At 30.8% G+C, this 16,019-nt stretch overlaps 2 protein-coding genes across 2 annotated transcripts in view; both read left to right on the plus strand.

Moving 5' to 3' along the window:
• Window positions 1–8,702, plus strand: part of Phum_PHUM536440 (uncharacterized protein) — a gene marked incomplete at both ends in the record, with an annotated part of 31,132 nt that extends 22,430 nt beyond the window's left edge. The window contains 10 exons of the mRNA XM_002431524.1: window positions 1,016–1,072; window positions 5,435–5,483; window positions 5,573–5,753; window positions 5,828–6,030; window positions 6,113–6,286; window positions 6,384–6,526; window positions 6,628–6,810; window positions 6,901–7,173; window positions 7,309–7,513; window positions 7,549–8,702. Coding sequence (XP_002431569.1) covers window positions 1,016–1,072; window positions 5,435–5,483; window positions 5,573–5,753; window positions 5,828–6,030; window positions 6,113–6,286; window positions 6,384–6,526; window positions 6,628–6,810; window positions 6,901–7,173; window positions 7,309–7,513; window positions 7,549–8,702 — 2,622 coding nt within the window. The remainder of the gene's footprint in view (window positions 1–1,015; window positions 1,073–5,434; window positions 5,484–5,572; window positions 5,754–5,827; window positions 6,031–6,112; window positions 6,287–6,383; window positions 6,527–6,627; window positions 6,811–6,900; window positions 7,174–7,308; window positions 7,514–7,548) is intronic.
• Window positions 8,703–10,383: 1,681 nt separating this feature from the next.
• Window positions 10,384–13,218, plus strand: Phum_PHUM536550 (uncharacterized protein; the record flags this gene model as incomplete). Its single annotated transcript, XM_002431525.1, has 6 exons — window positions 10,384–10,559; window positions 10,864–10,877; window positions 11,464–11,613; window positions 11,696–12,147; window positions 12,385–12,683; window positions 12,828–13,218. 6 exons carry the CDS (start codon window positions 10,384–10,386, stop codon window positions 13,216–13,218), a joined length of 1,482 nt encoding a protein of 493 aa, XP_002431570.1.
• Window positions 13,219–16,019: the final 2,801 nt, after the last annotated feature.

The raw sequence follows: 16,019 nt of genomic DNA on the forward strand, positions 1-16,019 counted from the left end.
TTCTCTCTCTCTTTATGTCTCTTCCTCTCTCATCTCTTCTTTCTCTTCTCTTTTTTTCCCCGGCTCTTCTTTCTCTCTCTCTTGTCATTTCTCCATTTTTTTCTTTTTCTCTTTCTCTCTCTTTCTCTCCTCATCTCTCCATTTCTTTAATTTTTCTCTTTTTCTTTTTCTCTCTGTTTTCTCATCTCTCCATCTTTTTCCTTTTTCTCTTTCCCTTAATGTATCTTTTTTTGTCTCTCTTCCTCTTTCCATTTCTTCTCTCTTTTTCTCTCCCCATTTATTTTTTTTTATTATTATTTATTTTTCTGGAAGAATTTTTCAATTTTTTTTTTTTTAACGAAATAATAATAATAATAATTCAAAATTATTGAAGTTGGGGTCGGAAATAAATGATGGAATACAAAACGTAGTAATAATAATAATAATCGGATTATTGTTTCGTTGCTCAGTTTCACGACCCTACCGGTCCCCCACAAATATTTCTTACAGTCGATTAGGTATCTATATATATATTTGCTCTCATCATCATCATCATCGTCATCATCGTGATGTTTGATTTTTGTGAATTTTCCATGAAAATAAAAAATTTTCTTTTTTTCTTTCATTCCCCGATTCTCCTTTTCCTCCCTCTCTCTCTCTCTCTCTCTCTCTCTCTCTCTCTCTCTCTCTCTCTCTCTCTCTCTCTCTCTCTCTCTCCCTTCATTAATTAAACCTCCGCCGTTTATTTTCTATTTTTCTTTTCTTACTAATTGCGAATATAAATCGTCTGCTTGTCTTCCTAGTTTTCTCCGACCGCAAATTTAAATAAATGTTTTTCAAATGGTCCTCGTCGTCTGACACCGTCCGTCCTTTTCTTTTTTTAACAAATTATCTTTCTTTTTCCTTTTCTCGAGTATTGTCATTATCATTATTATTATTATTATTATTATTAATTACTTTTGTACGCGTTACAAGTTTTCTGTTGTTTATTATTATTATTATCATTATCATCATGATTTTCTTTTTTTTTTTTCAGTTAAAAATTCAAGACGCTTTGAAAAAAAAGGAAAGATTTCATAGAGAACACGAAGAGGTAAGAATTCGAGATTTTTTTTTTTTATATATAAAACACGCGTTTTTCGCTTGCGGGCGTACGCGTGCGTGCGTTCGTTCGTTCGTTCGTTCGTTCTTTCCTTTTTTATACAACTTTCTCCTGCCACGAAACGGATTTATTGCGAGAGCCTTTCGTTTGAAAAGGATTTATTACTCAACCTTTTTCGCTCTTTCATTTTACATTTCTCTCTCTCTCTCTCTTGCTCTCTTTCTCTTTTTTCGTTTGACTTATTTTATCTTTTCCAGCGCCTTTTTTTTTTTTTTCGAGAAGGATTGAGGAGGGGGTAGGATTTGGGAGGGTTGAAGAGGGGGGTATGGCGGCGGAGGTTTTGTTTTCGTTTGTTAAATTAAGGTTATTTTTAATTTTCGCTCTCGTTTCCTTCGTTCCTGATATGTTTAAAAACGGGTTTAAGGCACACGACGACGTTTTGCCATATTTTTGTATTTGAATCCTTTTTGCACGGATAGGGAAGACAAAGGGAGAGGGAGAGGGGAGAGAACCTGGAAAGCTTCCTGGAGATTTCTTTGGCGTTTTTTTTTCTTTTTTTTTTTTTGCTGATTATTTTGGGTTCGTGTTAAATTTAGCGGAAGGAAAAGAAAAAAATTATATCGTTGACCGCCCTTTTTTCTCTTCTTAATTTCTTTTCTTTTTCATCCCCTCTTTTCCCTCTCTCTTTCTCGTTTTCCTTTGTCGTTATATATTTCTTTTTTCTCTCTCTCTCTCTCTCTCTCTCTCTTTCTCTTTTCGCCTTCCTCTCCTTTGCTCTTTTGCTGCGTCGAGAAAAAAAAAAAAAAATAAGACGGGCACGTACGTACCATCAATAAACGATGATGATGATAATGATTGCCCATTAAGTTTTTCCTTCCTTTCATTTTCACTTCATTGTCCGTTTTCTTTATCTTATTCCCTCTTCCTTTTCCTCTCTCTCTCTCTCTCTCTCTCTCTCTCTCTTCCTTTCTTTTTCCTTTAAAAAGTTTTATTATTAAATTACCGAACCTCTTTTCTTGTTACGTTCTTTCCTTCCTTTTTTTTTGTGCGTTCGATGAACCGAACGTTGGAAAAAAAAAAAAAAAAAAAAGTTTTCATTTTCCATTTCCTCGTGTGTGGGTTTTCTTCCATTTTTTTTTCATGCTCCTCCCTTTCTTTCTTCCCCCTCCTCACACCTCCCACATCTATCTCCACCCACCCTCCCTACGACCGCCTTATTTTTTTATTTTTTTTTCCTTAACAATCATCAATTTTCAAACGTCCGATATTATGTGTTCTTCGTTCGTGTGCGAGTGTCGTGTTTTTAGAAAAGAAACCGAAAAAAAAAAAGGAAAAAAAAAACCTGATAAGATTAAGACGAAATCGGAAAAGCTTTTCCTTTTTTCTTTGCTGAAAGAAAGAAAAAGAGAAAGAGAGAGAGAGAAAAAGAAAATTTTTCCCGTCAGTTTTCATTTCATTTTTTTTTTTTTTTTGTCGGACTTTCGAAAAAAGAAGAGTCGATTTTTATAGTTTTACGACTTCCTTTCGATGCAATTTTTGAAAACTACCACCCGGGGAATCGTTTCCTTTTTCTTTTTCCTTTTTCTTTTTCGTATACGTCTGGAATAAGGAAGGAAGGAAAGAAAGAAAGAAAGGATAGGGAATTTTTTTTTTCCGCCCCCCCCCCATTTTCCTTCCATTTTTTTTTTTTTTTTTTTTTTATATAAAGAAAATTATTCATCGATATCCGCAAAAAAAAAAAAAAAAGAAAAAATTTCATACGCGTAAAATGAGTTTCGACAAATTTAAATGCCAAAGGAAAAAAGGAAAAAAGGAAGGATAATCGTAGGGTTTTCTTTTTTTTTTTAAATGATTCGGTTACGTGTCTCGAGACGGGAGGGGGGGGGGAAAACGTGGGGGAAGGGGGGTAGAGAGAGAAAGAGAGAAAAGAAAAAAGAAAAAATAGGAGCCGAAAATGTATGGTTTACGGTCGAATTCGTTTCCGCCGCCGCCGACGCCATATCGAATTTATAATTATTCTTCTTTTTTTCTTGTTATCCGTTCGTCCGTTCGTTCTCTCGTTCTCCCGTTCGTCCGTTCGTTATTACGAAGGAAGATAAAATAAATTTTTCATGGTTTAAAACTTTTTTACCGGAAACTATTTCGAAAAAACTTTAAAGTGGTCGTCGGCCATAACGTTCGAAAATTACTTTTCTTTTTTTTTTTTTTTCAACGAGGGCGACGATGACGAAGCGGTTGAAAAGATTTTTCCGAGTAGAAAGAAAAGAAAAAAATTCGAAACCGGAAATGAATGAATGAATGATGATTTTAGTCGTCATAATTTTAAAAAAATATCGGGCGTGAATTCGTTTTCCTTATGACACGTTTTTTTTTTTTTTTTTTTTTTAAAAATGTTTGTCCCGGAAAATTTTTTTTTAGCATTTTCCGAAAAAGAAAAAAAAAGAAAGAAAAATGACGTCATAGCCGTCAAATGAAAAACAATTAATGTTAATTAAAAGATTTTTAATGAGACGTGAAAAACTTTTTTTTTTCCTTTTCTTTTTTTTTTATGCGTTTCCTTTTTTTTTTTTTTTTTTTTCTTGCGACAAAAAAAAAAAGGAAAGGAAAGGAAAGGAAAAAATAAATGGAAAAAAAAAAAGGAAAAAAAGGTTTTATCTGAAAAACTCACGAGTAAGAATTACAATTAAAAGAAAATTAGATTAAAACTTTGAGAGAGAGAAAGAAAAAAAAGAAAAAAAATTTTCTAGTAGGAAAAGAAAAGAAAAAAAAAAACCTTTTTACAAGTTAATTGTTTTCCTCTTTCTCTCTCTTTCTCTTTTTTTTCTTTCTCTTTTGTACCTGTTGATAATTATTATTATTATTTAATTTTTCGAGTTTTTTTTTTTTTTTTTCATTAAAATAAGAAGAAAATTTTTTCGTGGAAAATGTTGGAAAAAATTAAAAAATTAATAAGGGAAATTTTCTTTTCTGTTTTTTGTCATTATAATGAATTTTGTGATAACGAATGGGTGATACGGAAAAAAATTTTAAAATGAAGATTTTAAATTAAAACCGGAAATGGTTAAAGTACGGATACGGATGAAGAAAGGAAGGAAAGAAAGGAGGAAGAGAGGGAGAGAGGAAAACGTGCCGATGAGAATACGACTTCGTGATTTTTTTTTTTTTTTAAAGGAAAGAAAATGATCGTGATTACGAACGTGGCAGAAGATTCGTGGAAAAAGAAAAAAAACGCGCATACAAAAAAAATTTAAAAAACGAACGCGCGGTAAAAAAAAAAAAAAAAGAAAAAAAAAGAAAAACTTAACGACGAACAACGCCGAGTCTGGTTCCCCTTCCTTTTTATTTAAAGTCTTTTTCCTTTTCTTCTTCTTCCACTTTGAAATTTGAACGTGCGCGTGATTTTAAATTAAATTTGTCATTTGTCTCGAGACGAAAAACACGGTTTAAAAATGAAGGAATGAGAGAGGGAGAGAGAGAGAGAGAGAGGAAGAAAGATAACGTGAAGGAGGAGGAAGAAGAAAAAAGTAGTCGTGTAAAAAGAATGACGTAAGATGTAGTCTCTCTCTCTCTCTCTCTTTCCATCCCTTACACCTTCCTCCCTTTTTCTCCTTCCTGGAAGAGGAAGAAAAAAAAGGCGACAGTGAAAAAATGCCAATGAGGCAACCATCGAATCGGAAAATTTTTGCTTTGGTTCATTCGAAAACTTTTTCTTTTTTTTTTTTTTTTTAACATTTTACGAAAAGCGTTTTTTCCTCTCTTTCTCTCTCTATCTCTCTCTCTCTCTCAAAAAAAAAAAGAGAGAGAGGAGGAAGAAGAAGAAGAAGAAGAAGAAGAAAAGAAGAAGAGAGTATAAATTACGTTCCGAAACTTTTTTTTTTTTTTCTCGAAACATACTCTATTAATACTTTATAGACTTTTATGTTTTTTTTTTCTTTTTTTCCTATCCCGGAGGATCTTCTATATCGTCTGCATTCCCCCGCGCGCGCTCCCCCCCCCCCGCGTGTACACATTCAACCTGGAACCCGAAATATTCCAGTGGGAAAAAAAAATTTTTTTTTTTTTTTGGGGGAGTTTTTCGTTATTCACGCCACAATCGACAAGTTATTAAAACGTTTCAGAAAATGGATTCCATTAAAATGACTTTTTACTAACCTTTTCTGTCCTTTTCCGTTCCTTTTTTCATCCTTTAAAGGGTTTTCCAGGATGATTTTGTCGAGAGGTTCCGGATAATTTCGACGGTCTCCCTTTTTTTCATTCTTGTTTCCGGTTATTTTTTTTTTTTTTTTAATTTGCGTTTGAACGTTTTATTATTATTATCATTATCAGTATTTATTTTTTTTGTTCCTTCTCCAGATTTTAAAAGACATTCGTGAAGGCCTTAATCAACTTCGGAGAAGTTCCGGTGAGTGAATTTTCTTTAAAAAATTTATTCTTAATTTTATTTGATTGTTTTCTCTCACGCGAATCAAATGATGGTTTCGTTCTTTTTAGACGACACGTACATGTACGACGACGACGTCAGAGCTTTGGCTCCTCATCATTGGTACGACGAACCACCCTACGAAAGCGATCCGGAAGATTTTCTCATGGGACTTGGAAATTGTCAGCAAACTACTACCGCCACTACTACTACGGCTAATCCTTCTGCCACGGCGACTCTTCAAAACGGAAGGTTCGTCGAATTTGACAGGGTTGTTGTTGTTCCTGTTCGGTAACGGACGACTCATTTTGTTTTTCTATCCGCAGAATTTGTTACACTCTCAATCCGAGATCGGATCGGCAGAGAGAAGGAATAATATCTCATCCGTCGGCGGGTGACATATCGATACCACGTGATAACGGTTCGACTCCTCGAAGAGGTCTCATACTTCCACAATACGGGCCTTATCCTCCGACTATAATTCCATTGACACACGCGCGTTCGAGCAGAGAAAGCGGAGATTATGCGGGTGAGAGAGAGAGAAAAATTTGTTTTTCCGATTGGAAGTTTCGATTTTGAAAATCGAACTAATTTTCGATTAGAATTTTTAGGTACGGACGTTCAGAGTCTCAGTTCCAGATTATCGACTTTTAGCATAGACACGACGAGATCCGAACAGCAAGATTATTTTTATCGTTTGTCGTCGTCGTCGTCGGTGAGAGGAAAACCTTGCAGCGATCAAAGTTCCGATTACGAAGATCACGATATGTCACTTCCGCCCGGTGGTAAATATTTCTTTTTAAAAAAAAAAATTCTCGTTCCACGTCGTGCTCGTTTTTTTTTCTGAAACAATAAAAAAAATTTTTTTGAACGATTTTTCAGATAGGTCGATTTCAGGAGGAGGTTCCAACAGCGAGCCAAGGTATAAGAAATCACAAGACAAGGGGTTTTCAAGATTGAAAGGAAATTTACATTCTGCATCGTCTGGAGAAAGTTTACCAAGCGGATCCGGTTCCAGCACTCAGGTAATTTTCTCTCACACCCTTCCATTCCACAGCCCCCCCCCCGCCAAAAAAAAAAATTAAATTAATTTTTTGTTCAAATTGAATTTTTTTTTTTTCAACAGGCTCTCATGCGTGAAACAAGCGGTCACAGTTCGCTGTCGGCAGGTGACGATCGTGACAATTCGAGTCCGATCGGTCCTGCTCCGCAGGGTGGTAACATAGCCGTCGGACCGGTCATAGCAAAAGCGAGAGCTTTGGTCGATTGTTCTCCTAGTCACTACGACAGGGAAGCTTTAAGGTTTAAGGTATGTTAAGGGGAGGGAAGAAACATAAAAAAACATAAAAACATAAACATCGTCAAATTATGTTGTGGTTGTTGTTGTTGTTGTTTTCAGAAAGGCGATATTATCGACGTACTACAAATGAATCCGAGCGGATTATGGCAGGGAATCGCCCACGGGAAAGCAGGGTTATTTAAATTCATTAACGTAGAATTATTAAGTGATAAAACCCTTAAGAGATTGAAACATTCGAAAAATCATCATCATCATCATCATCATCACCACCATCATCATCATCGTAGTCATAATATTAATAATAATAATAATAATCACAGGAGAGGAAAACCTAAATCCGTTGAAGAATTATTAAAGAGAATAAGCATGGAGGTAAGTTTTAGAATTTGGGCATTTTCCGTTTCCGGTTTTTTTTTTTAATAATAAATTTTTTAATTTTTCCATTTTAAATTTTCCTTTTGTTGTTTTTGTTGTTGTTGTTCTAACGGTTTTTTTCTTTTTATTTAGGAACACACTTCCGTGTTTGTTTTGAACGGTTACGAAGACGTAGAACTTTTTCAAGATTTAGAAAGTCAAGATTTGGATTATTTAAACATACGCGATCCGGAACATCGTGCCAAAATATTGACCGCCGTACAATTGTTACACGATTACGATTGTAAGTTGAGCAATTGTTTGTTGTTGTTGTTGTTGTCGATGGGAATCTACGAACGTTTTAATTGATTTGTTTGTTTTTCTTCTTTGAAGCAAACGATGATAAAGAAGGTTCAATTAGTAGTAGTAGCGGCGGAGAGAGAGATAGCAGTAGCGGAGACGACGACGATGTGGGATCTCCGAGCGGTCGTACGAAGCAACAGTCGAAACAAGGTCCTTCGTCGCAGAAAAGTCTGAGAGATTCGGGTTGTTTCGAAGAGGATCATCACCTAAATAGTCATCAGCCGAAAACCAAAGGAAATCCATCGAAAATTTCCCAGGAATCATCGAACAATCTCGATTCCGTCGGTAAAAATATTTTTTTTTCGTCAGACGGAAGAAAAGGTAATTCATCATCCGCGCGTAAACATTTTGGAAATTTAGGAATGATGGGTAGAATGGGGGGAACGACGAACGATGACGGATGCGGCGGCGGCGGTGGAGACGACGACGATTGTTCGGAAAACGTCGAAATGAACGTTTTCATAAATCATTCAAAAGTCAATTATCAGCCAAACATTCCAGTGGGAGAGAGTAAGAAAAGTTCGGCGAAAGATTTTCTAGAACAAACTCGAGAAGTTCTCGATAGAACGAGAGAAATAGCCAATCATTCGAGGGAAATACTCGAGAGGACGGGCACGAGTACGACGACGATGATGACGACGGCGGCGGCGGCGGACGGAAGCGAAACGTCAAAGGGTAGAACGGGAGAAGAAACGTGCGAAACAAACGCCAAATTGACGATGGTCAAATACGTCGTGGGCGGTTACAACGATTTAGGTATGAATTGCGAAAGCGGAAACGTTGGTTTCAGCGAAAAATCAAGCGATTCCGGCGTGAGTTCCAGCAGCATGTCGAGCGCGAATTTCAAAGATAAAAAACTCGGTCACGTGGGAAATTCGAGTCCGAAATGTTCGAGACTCGAATCTTCTTCACCCAAAAAAATGGATAGAGGGAAAATTTTTTCACCATCGATTTCCGTTTTATCAGACGCCGGCGGCGGCGGCAGCGGCAGCGGCGGAAGCGGTAACAAAAACGAATCTTTGAATCCGTTCGTTAAAAATTCTAAATGTCGATCGGTCGAAAGTTCGAGATCGAACGATAGATCGGACTCGAAATCAAATCAAGAAATGGGAAGTCCTAAAAATTTCAAAACGTCCTCCTTTACGACCGCGAGATCTCTTTTAATACAACAGAAAAAAACGTGAGGATCCTCCTCTCGTTTCGGTTAATATTATTATCAGAGTTTTAAATGACGTCATTTCCGTTTTGTTTTTTTTTTTTTTGTATTTTTCGCAACCGAAATTTTTTTATTTTTTTACGTTGGTATTACTGACGTCACAAATAATTATTATTTTCTGCGTGACGGACGTTAAACAATAAAAATAATTATAATAATAATAAACGATGTTAATTTTTCATTAATAATAACAACGACAACGATTAACTAAAAATAATAATAGTGATAATAATAATGATGACGATGATGATGATGATAATGATGATAAATTTTAAAAATTCCAGACGACTGGAAAGAATAAATTAAAAGAGAACGGAACGGTGCGGTTTTTTTTTTTTTTTTAATTATAACATTAAACATGTTCGCGACATGACCTTTCATTTCCTTCCAAAGTCACAAATGAAAAAAAAAAAAAAAAAAAATTAAACGAGGCGTTTTATAGCGGAAAACGACGAAAATTATTTTTCTTTTATTTTTCCGAGGCATTTAACCGCGAAAAAAATTTTTTTTGTCCTCCCCCCGCCCCCCCCCCGTTTTATATATAATTTTTTAAACGATTTAATTTTAAAAAAAAAAAAAAAAGAAAAACTAGTCTCACGTGATTCATACGCGCACACGCACACACACACACACACATCACAAAAACAAACTCAAAAAGAAATTTTTTTTTTGTTTGTTTGTTTTTGTGGTTGTTGTTGTTGTTATTGTTATTGTTGTTATTATTGTAATTTATATTGTGATTATTTTGTACAGTTTTAAAAACAAAACGAAAAAATTGATTTTTTCTTTAATTGTCTTTCCCCCCCCCCCCCCCGACTAGTATTTTTATTATTATTATTATCATTAACATTTTTTTATGACGTGTATTTTTATTTTTATTTTTTTGTCGTTACTACTACTACTATTATTATTATTATTATTATTATTAAAATAATATTATCCTTCTCGTTTATATGAGCCCGTTCCAGTCGTTCGTTCCGTCGCCACCACCAATACCGCCATCATCATATTATATATTATTACTATTATTATTATTATTACAACATAGAGTTTTCATTTTTTCATTTTTATAAATTGTAATTAATTAATTAACTGACGCGAAAACGTTGGGTCAATTGAATACAATAACTCGTGTAAAATATTAATAATGTAAAATAAAAATAAATAAATAAATAAATATAAAAATTAATTAATAAATAAATAATAAATAAATAAAAATGTCGATTTTTTTTTTTTTTATAATTAATGATTACGTCTCGTGATAATGATAATAATATTTAAAAAAAAAAAAAAATATCATTATTATCACGATCGTAATCATTTTATTAAAATAAACACGTATGAGAGTAATATGAAAGATGGTGAATACGCGCGCGTTAAAATGAGTACGCGCGTAAATTTTTTTTTTTATGTGATGATAATAATAATAATAGTAAATTGTATAAAAACATGCGAGAGACATAAAATAAATTTGTTCGTTCGTTCGTTTTTTTTTATGACAACGGGAGGGTAAAGAAAATAAATAAATAAATAGAAATTCTGTTACCGGAGTAACTCTCGCGTACAAATACAAAAAATAAATAAATTTTTTTTGCTAAGAGTACGACGACGAAGAGGAAGTGTTTGCCACATTATTTTAAGTATTAAATATGGAAGAAAATGATTTAAATAATAATAATAATGATGATGATGATGATGATGATAATGATAAAGGAGAAAATTGTAAGAATGAAAAAGAATCGATTAATAATTATGATATCGATGATGATAATTACGACAAAGATGATGAAGATGAGGATGATGATGATGATGATGATTGTGAAGGGTATTGTAAGTATATTATTATTATTATTATTGTATTGAATGCGACACGTTAAACATTCAGATTTTTTTTTTGTATCTGAACTTTAAAAAAAAAAATTAATTAAATTATTAAATTTTTCTTTTGAATTGATTTTCAACAAACGTCGAGATAATTTTTTCCTTTAATATAAAATTATTTATTGTTGTTGTTGTTATTGTTGTTGTTGTATTTGTTGTTGTAAACCGAATAATTTTTTTAAAAAAAATTTTTTTTAATAATTACAACAAACAACAAAAAAAAAACTAAAAATTCATATTGTAATAAGTTTCTTTCTTATTGGTTTTTTCCCCCACTGTCTCTCTTTCTCTCTCTCTTTTACCTCTCTCTCCCTCTTTTCCCCCCCTCTCTCTCACTTTTCCCACTCTCTCTTTTCTCTCTCTCTCTCTCTCTCTTCTAAACGAAACAAAAAAAAATTTTTTATTTTTTTGTAAATATTTATTGTAAAACTTTTTTCATTTTTAAAAAATAATTTATTTTAACTAACGGTCGCATTCAAATTAAATTTTTCCTTTTATTTATTATCATTATCATTATCATTATTATTATTATTAATAAATATAACAACAAATAAATCATATCGTAAATAAATAAAAAAAAAAAAAAACCGAGCGCGTCAACGAAAAAAAAAGGAAAAAAACTCCCCACAATTTTCTCATATTATTATTTACAATGATTTGTTTATTTATTTTATGTCTTTTGCATGTTTTTCCTTCTCCCTCCTCTCCTCTACTTCCCCTCCCCCTTCCGCCTTTTCCAAAATAGTTACGATTATATTACGTATATATATATATATATATATATCGATAATCATATCTAATGGTAATTTTTTAATACTCTGCGTGCGTATGTGCGTGTGTAGTTTTAGAACCCGCCGGAAACGGAAGTATAAACATAACGGAAAAAATTGCTGAAGCAAATAAGAAACTTTACGAAGAATCCGATGAGGAAATAATAAACGATAGAAAACATTTTCGAAAAGTACAATTCAGCGATAATTTAGTTAATTTCGAACCAGGTACGCATCAAATTTAATAAACTTATACGTTTTACTAACAAATGATCGTTTATTATTATTATTATTATTAATTCAATTGCAGATTCGAATATTGATTTTATAGAAACGACAGAAGATAATTATTCAACATTGGAAGAAGATGACAAATTAATTGGTATATCCGAAGATGATTATGTAGGTGAAGACGAAGATGTTTCGTCACAGGATGTATATGAGAAAATCATTGAAAACGATTTGGAAATTCAAAATTTCATCGAATCTGATAAGAAAAATGATGTAGTCGATGAAGATGTAAATGATGGCGACCATGATGATGACGTGGAAGAAGAAATAAAAGAAGAAATATTAAATATAGAAAATGTTAATGATGATAATTTATTAGATTTATATACGTCGGAGAAAAATAAAAAAACAAACAACAAACTTTTAATATTATTACCACAAAAACAAAATTCTAGCACGGAATCAATCGTTGGTGAAATTATAACAGAAGAAGAAGAAGAAGAAAGTTTTAACAACAACAACAACAACCAAGTAAAACAAACAAAGCCAAAAATAATACGACCAAAATCAGCAAATACATTTAAATTAAAAAAAAAAATTTCATATAACGTATCGAAAATTTCACCTGATTTAAATTATTATTATTATTGTAAAAATTTAAATGAAAATTATTTGCCAAATTGGCAAAATTTACATTCTAAAAAGAAAAAATTTTTTAATAATAATAATAATAATAATAAATTAAAAAATGATAATGTTATGGTTGAGAAAAAAAATGATAAAAAAAAAATGGATGATGATGAATGCGGTAAAAAAAAATTAAACATCGTTAAAATCGATGAAAAATATTTAAATAATATTTTCGAATATAAAAAATGTGAAAAAAGGCCAAAAAGTTCTGTTGGACGATTTGGTGGCATGATTTGTAAAACGACAGAAAAAAACAATCGTCCAAAAACGGCACCGATAAAAAGAAATTGTTACGTCATCAAAACAGATCTACCTGTTTACAATGGATTAAGATCAGAATATGGTTTGAGTGCTGAACAACTCATCGAAAGAAAAGAGTTGAGTATAATAATAATAATAATAATTAATAACCGTTTTGATGTACCTTGTGTTGTATATGTGTCCCCTCCTTATTCCCATACTGTGCATCCATCTTTATTTCAATATCAATCCCATTACTAAATGTATGGTTTGTGTTTCAGGAAATCTAAAAAAATAAAAGAACAAAAGAAGCAAAATAAATTAAATAAGGAAAATGAAGAAAGGATTAAAATGTACGAAAGGGAAGAAAATTTTCAATCGTGGCTTATGAAGAAAAAAAAAACGCAAAACGTTAAAAAAACCGTTAAAAAAATTAACGATACACTTACCAGATCAGATGTGTATATTCAAACCCACGCTTCATATGCCACTAATCGTAACGTACCATATTCCATCGATTATTCTTATAAAAAATTATTACGTAATAAAAAAAATCCTACCACGGTGGTAAAATCTAAAAAAATTATATCCCTAGATAAAATATTTAATGAAATAAAACCGAATTTAACATTAAAATGTTTTAATTTGTACGTCGGTTTAAATGAAAAGTAATAACGGCCATCATAATACTAATGATAAAATGCAATCGAATTTTGTTTTTTTTTTTATTATTATCCGCCATCACAAATTGTTTTTACTTACGTTTAAATAAAATAAGTATTTACGTAATTTATTTTCACATTATTAAATCGTTTTGATATTTTTATTTTCTTTAAAAAAAAAAAACGATTTTAAAATTTCTATTACACGAAAAAAAAGTAACGGTTTAACTTTGGCAGACAACTTTACGAATTCAAAATGTCGAACGTTTTCGACCAATCAGAAGCAAGGATTTGTCAGCCATTACAGTTTTTTGTTCTTACTGTTAATTCATATGTACTTGTCTGTTCCCCCCACTCTGTGATATCGAATGAGTGGAATTGATAGTTATAATCAAAATGTATGAAACTGTTAGGAATAACTTATTTCATTCTAAAACCGCTTTCACTTAGTAGGTGTTTGTGAAGAGGAAACAATTTATCATGTGTGGTGAGTTTATTATTTTTTATATTTCATTTCGTTTGTTTACTTTTTTTTTTTATTATTAATTTACTTTTCTACATATCATTTTGCCACAAGGCAAATCATTTTGAATGATGGGAGATGAAAGAAATTTTTTTATTTTTTAATTAACTAAAATACCTTTTTATTTATTTACTTTAATTTTACAAAACAAAAAATTTTTTATTAACCCAATAGAGTTTTTTTAATAATCATAGAGTGATATGAGTTATCTAAAACTTAGACACAAACAAAAAAAAAAAAAAAAAAAGAAATTTTGTTTTCTATTCATAACTTGTTTGTTTTCATTCCATTCAAAAAAAAAAAAAAAGGAATTTTGTAATTTAGGCTTGATTTTAATAGTGTTTGATGTAATAATTTTATAATATTATAAACATAATCTTATTTTAAAATTTTATTATTTATTTTGAAAATGTGATAATGACAGATAATAGATTGGAACTTTTTATGACTTTCTGTTTATGACACTTTTTTGTAAATTAAATAAGGAATTAAATATTTACTCGATTATTTTTAATATATATTAGTATTATTATTATAAATGACAAGGATTAAGTGCAGAATTTTTTGTTTTAAATCTCTTTTGATCTGTCTGGATCATAATCGACAAATAAAAAAATAAAATTTTTTCATATTTTGTTATAAAACATGATCATCAATTCTGCACATCTTGCAAGAGTTTTATAAATAAATAAATAAATGTTAGTTATATAAGATTAAGCCTACTTTCGAGTTTAAAATAAATAAGAAAACATTAAACAAGTTTCTATTATTATTGATTTTCATTCAGGTCGGGTTAAACATGAAGAAGAGATAATAAAATAAAATGAGAAATTTAATTATTGCAAAATATTAATTAGCCTTTATGAATGTGTGTGTGCTTTTTTTTATTATGCATCACTGACTAAATTATTTGTCGCAATTAATTTTTTTTTCGAATTCAAATTATTTCGATGCAAAATATAAAATTTCATCAAGTACACGAATAAATTTACATATTTTTATAGTGTATTCTTTTGATTTGCTTTTAATTACAAAAAAAAAATAATTACCATTATATTATTCATTGGAACAAGAAGAACAATAAGAGGAAAAAAAACAAAAATTCAGATATCGATAACTGAAAATTTATTGCAAATTCGACAATAATTATTTTAATGATAAAATTTTTACTCTAATCGAATGATGATGATGATGATGATCATGATGTAATCGAATAGAACAAAAAAAAAGTTTAAATTCTCTGTTAGAACAAAAGGAAAAACTTTTTTTTTTTAAAATTAATATTTTGATTTCGATGAATCTTTGTTTAAAATCAAAATCTCTTTCAAAACATTTGTCGAATGTGAAAAAAAAAAAAAAAATTTTATTATTATTAATATTACTCTTCTTGTCTTGTTTTTGTGACACTACTAATACGACAACTTTTTTTTTTTTTTTTTTTTTTTTTTACATCATTTAATAAAAAATATAAAATTCAGGTATTAGTGGGGTTGATAATAATAAAATTATTTAATTTTATAAAAAACTTGTAATAATAATAATAATAATAATAGCAAGGGGAAAAAAAAAAAAAAAAAAAAAAATTTAAATACCAGTCAGCCTATCAGACGACGAGATATTTACAGGTAAAATTCTACCTAAAGTTTATTTTTTTTATTGTGTATTTAAAAAATGATATTCGCAATGGGAGTGCCTCATTACGTCGTATTAAAATCTTTTTTTTCTTTTCTTTTGCGTTTCTCAACCTTAATATTTATTCATTCATTAAAATAGGAGAGGAGTAGGAAGAATAAGAGAGAATGGGGGAGAAAAGAAAAAAAAGCTAGCAATTATTTCTTTTTTTTTTTTTTTTTTTTTTTTTTTTGTTGTTATTCAATTTCTATATTAAAAAACATTATTTTGCAAAAATTTAAGTAAGATTATGAGTTTTAGTCATATAGATAATTAATCCTTTGGATTAGTATACTCCGATTAGATATTTTTTTTTATTACTTGATCCATCAGGAAAAAAATTACGCGTAGTTTGTACTATCTCTCTCTCTCTGTCTTTGTGGTAAAAGGATTTCTTAGGTTGACATTTTAAAGGAAAACAAACGAGTTTAAAAATTTCACAATCGGTTTGTTTTTTTTTTTTTTTTTGCAAATTCCCATTGCAAAATTATTTTTAAAAAAAATAAATAAATAAATAAATGTCGATTAGGTTAGGTACGAAACCTTTAGCTTTTTATACCGTCAGCTATAATTTAGGTAACGGACAAACGGACAACATTTCCTGGCAACCTCCAAAC

This window comes from Pediculus humanus, genomic scaffold (genome assembly GCF_000006295.1).
Source record: "Pediculus humanus corporis 1103172108289 genomic scaffold, whole genome shotgun sequence".
Classification (NCBI taxonomy): Eukaryota; Metazoa; Arthropoda; class Insecta; order Psocodea; family Pediculidae; genus Pediculus; species Pediculus humanus.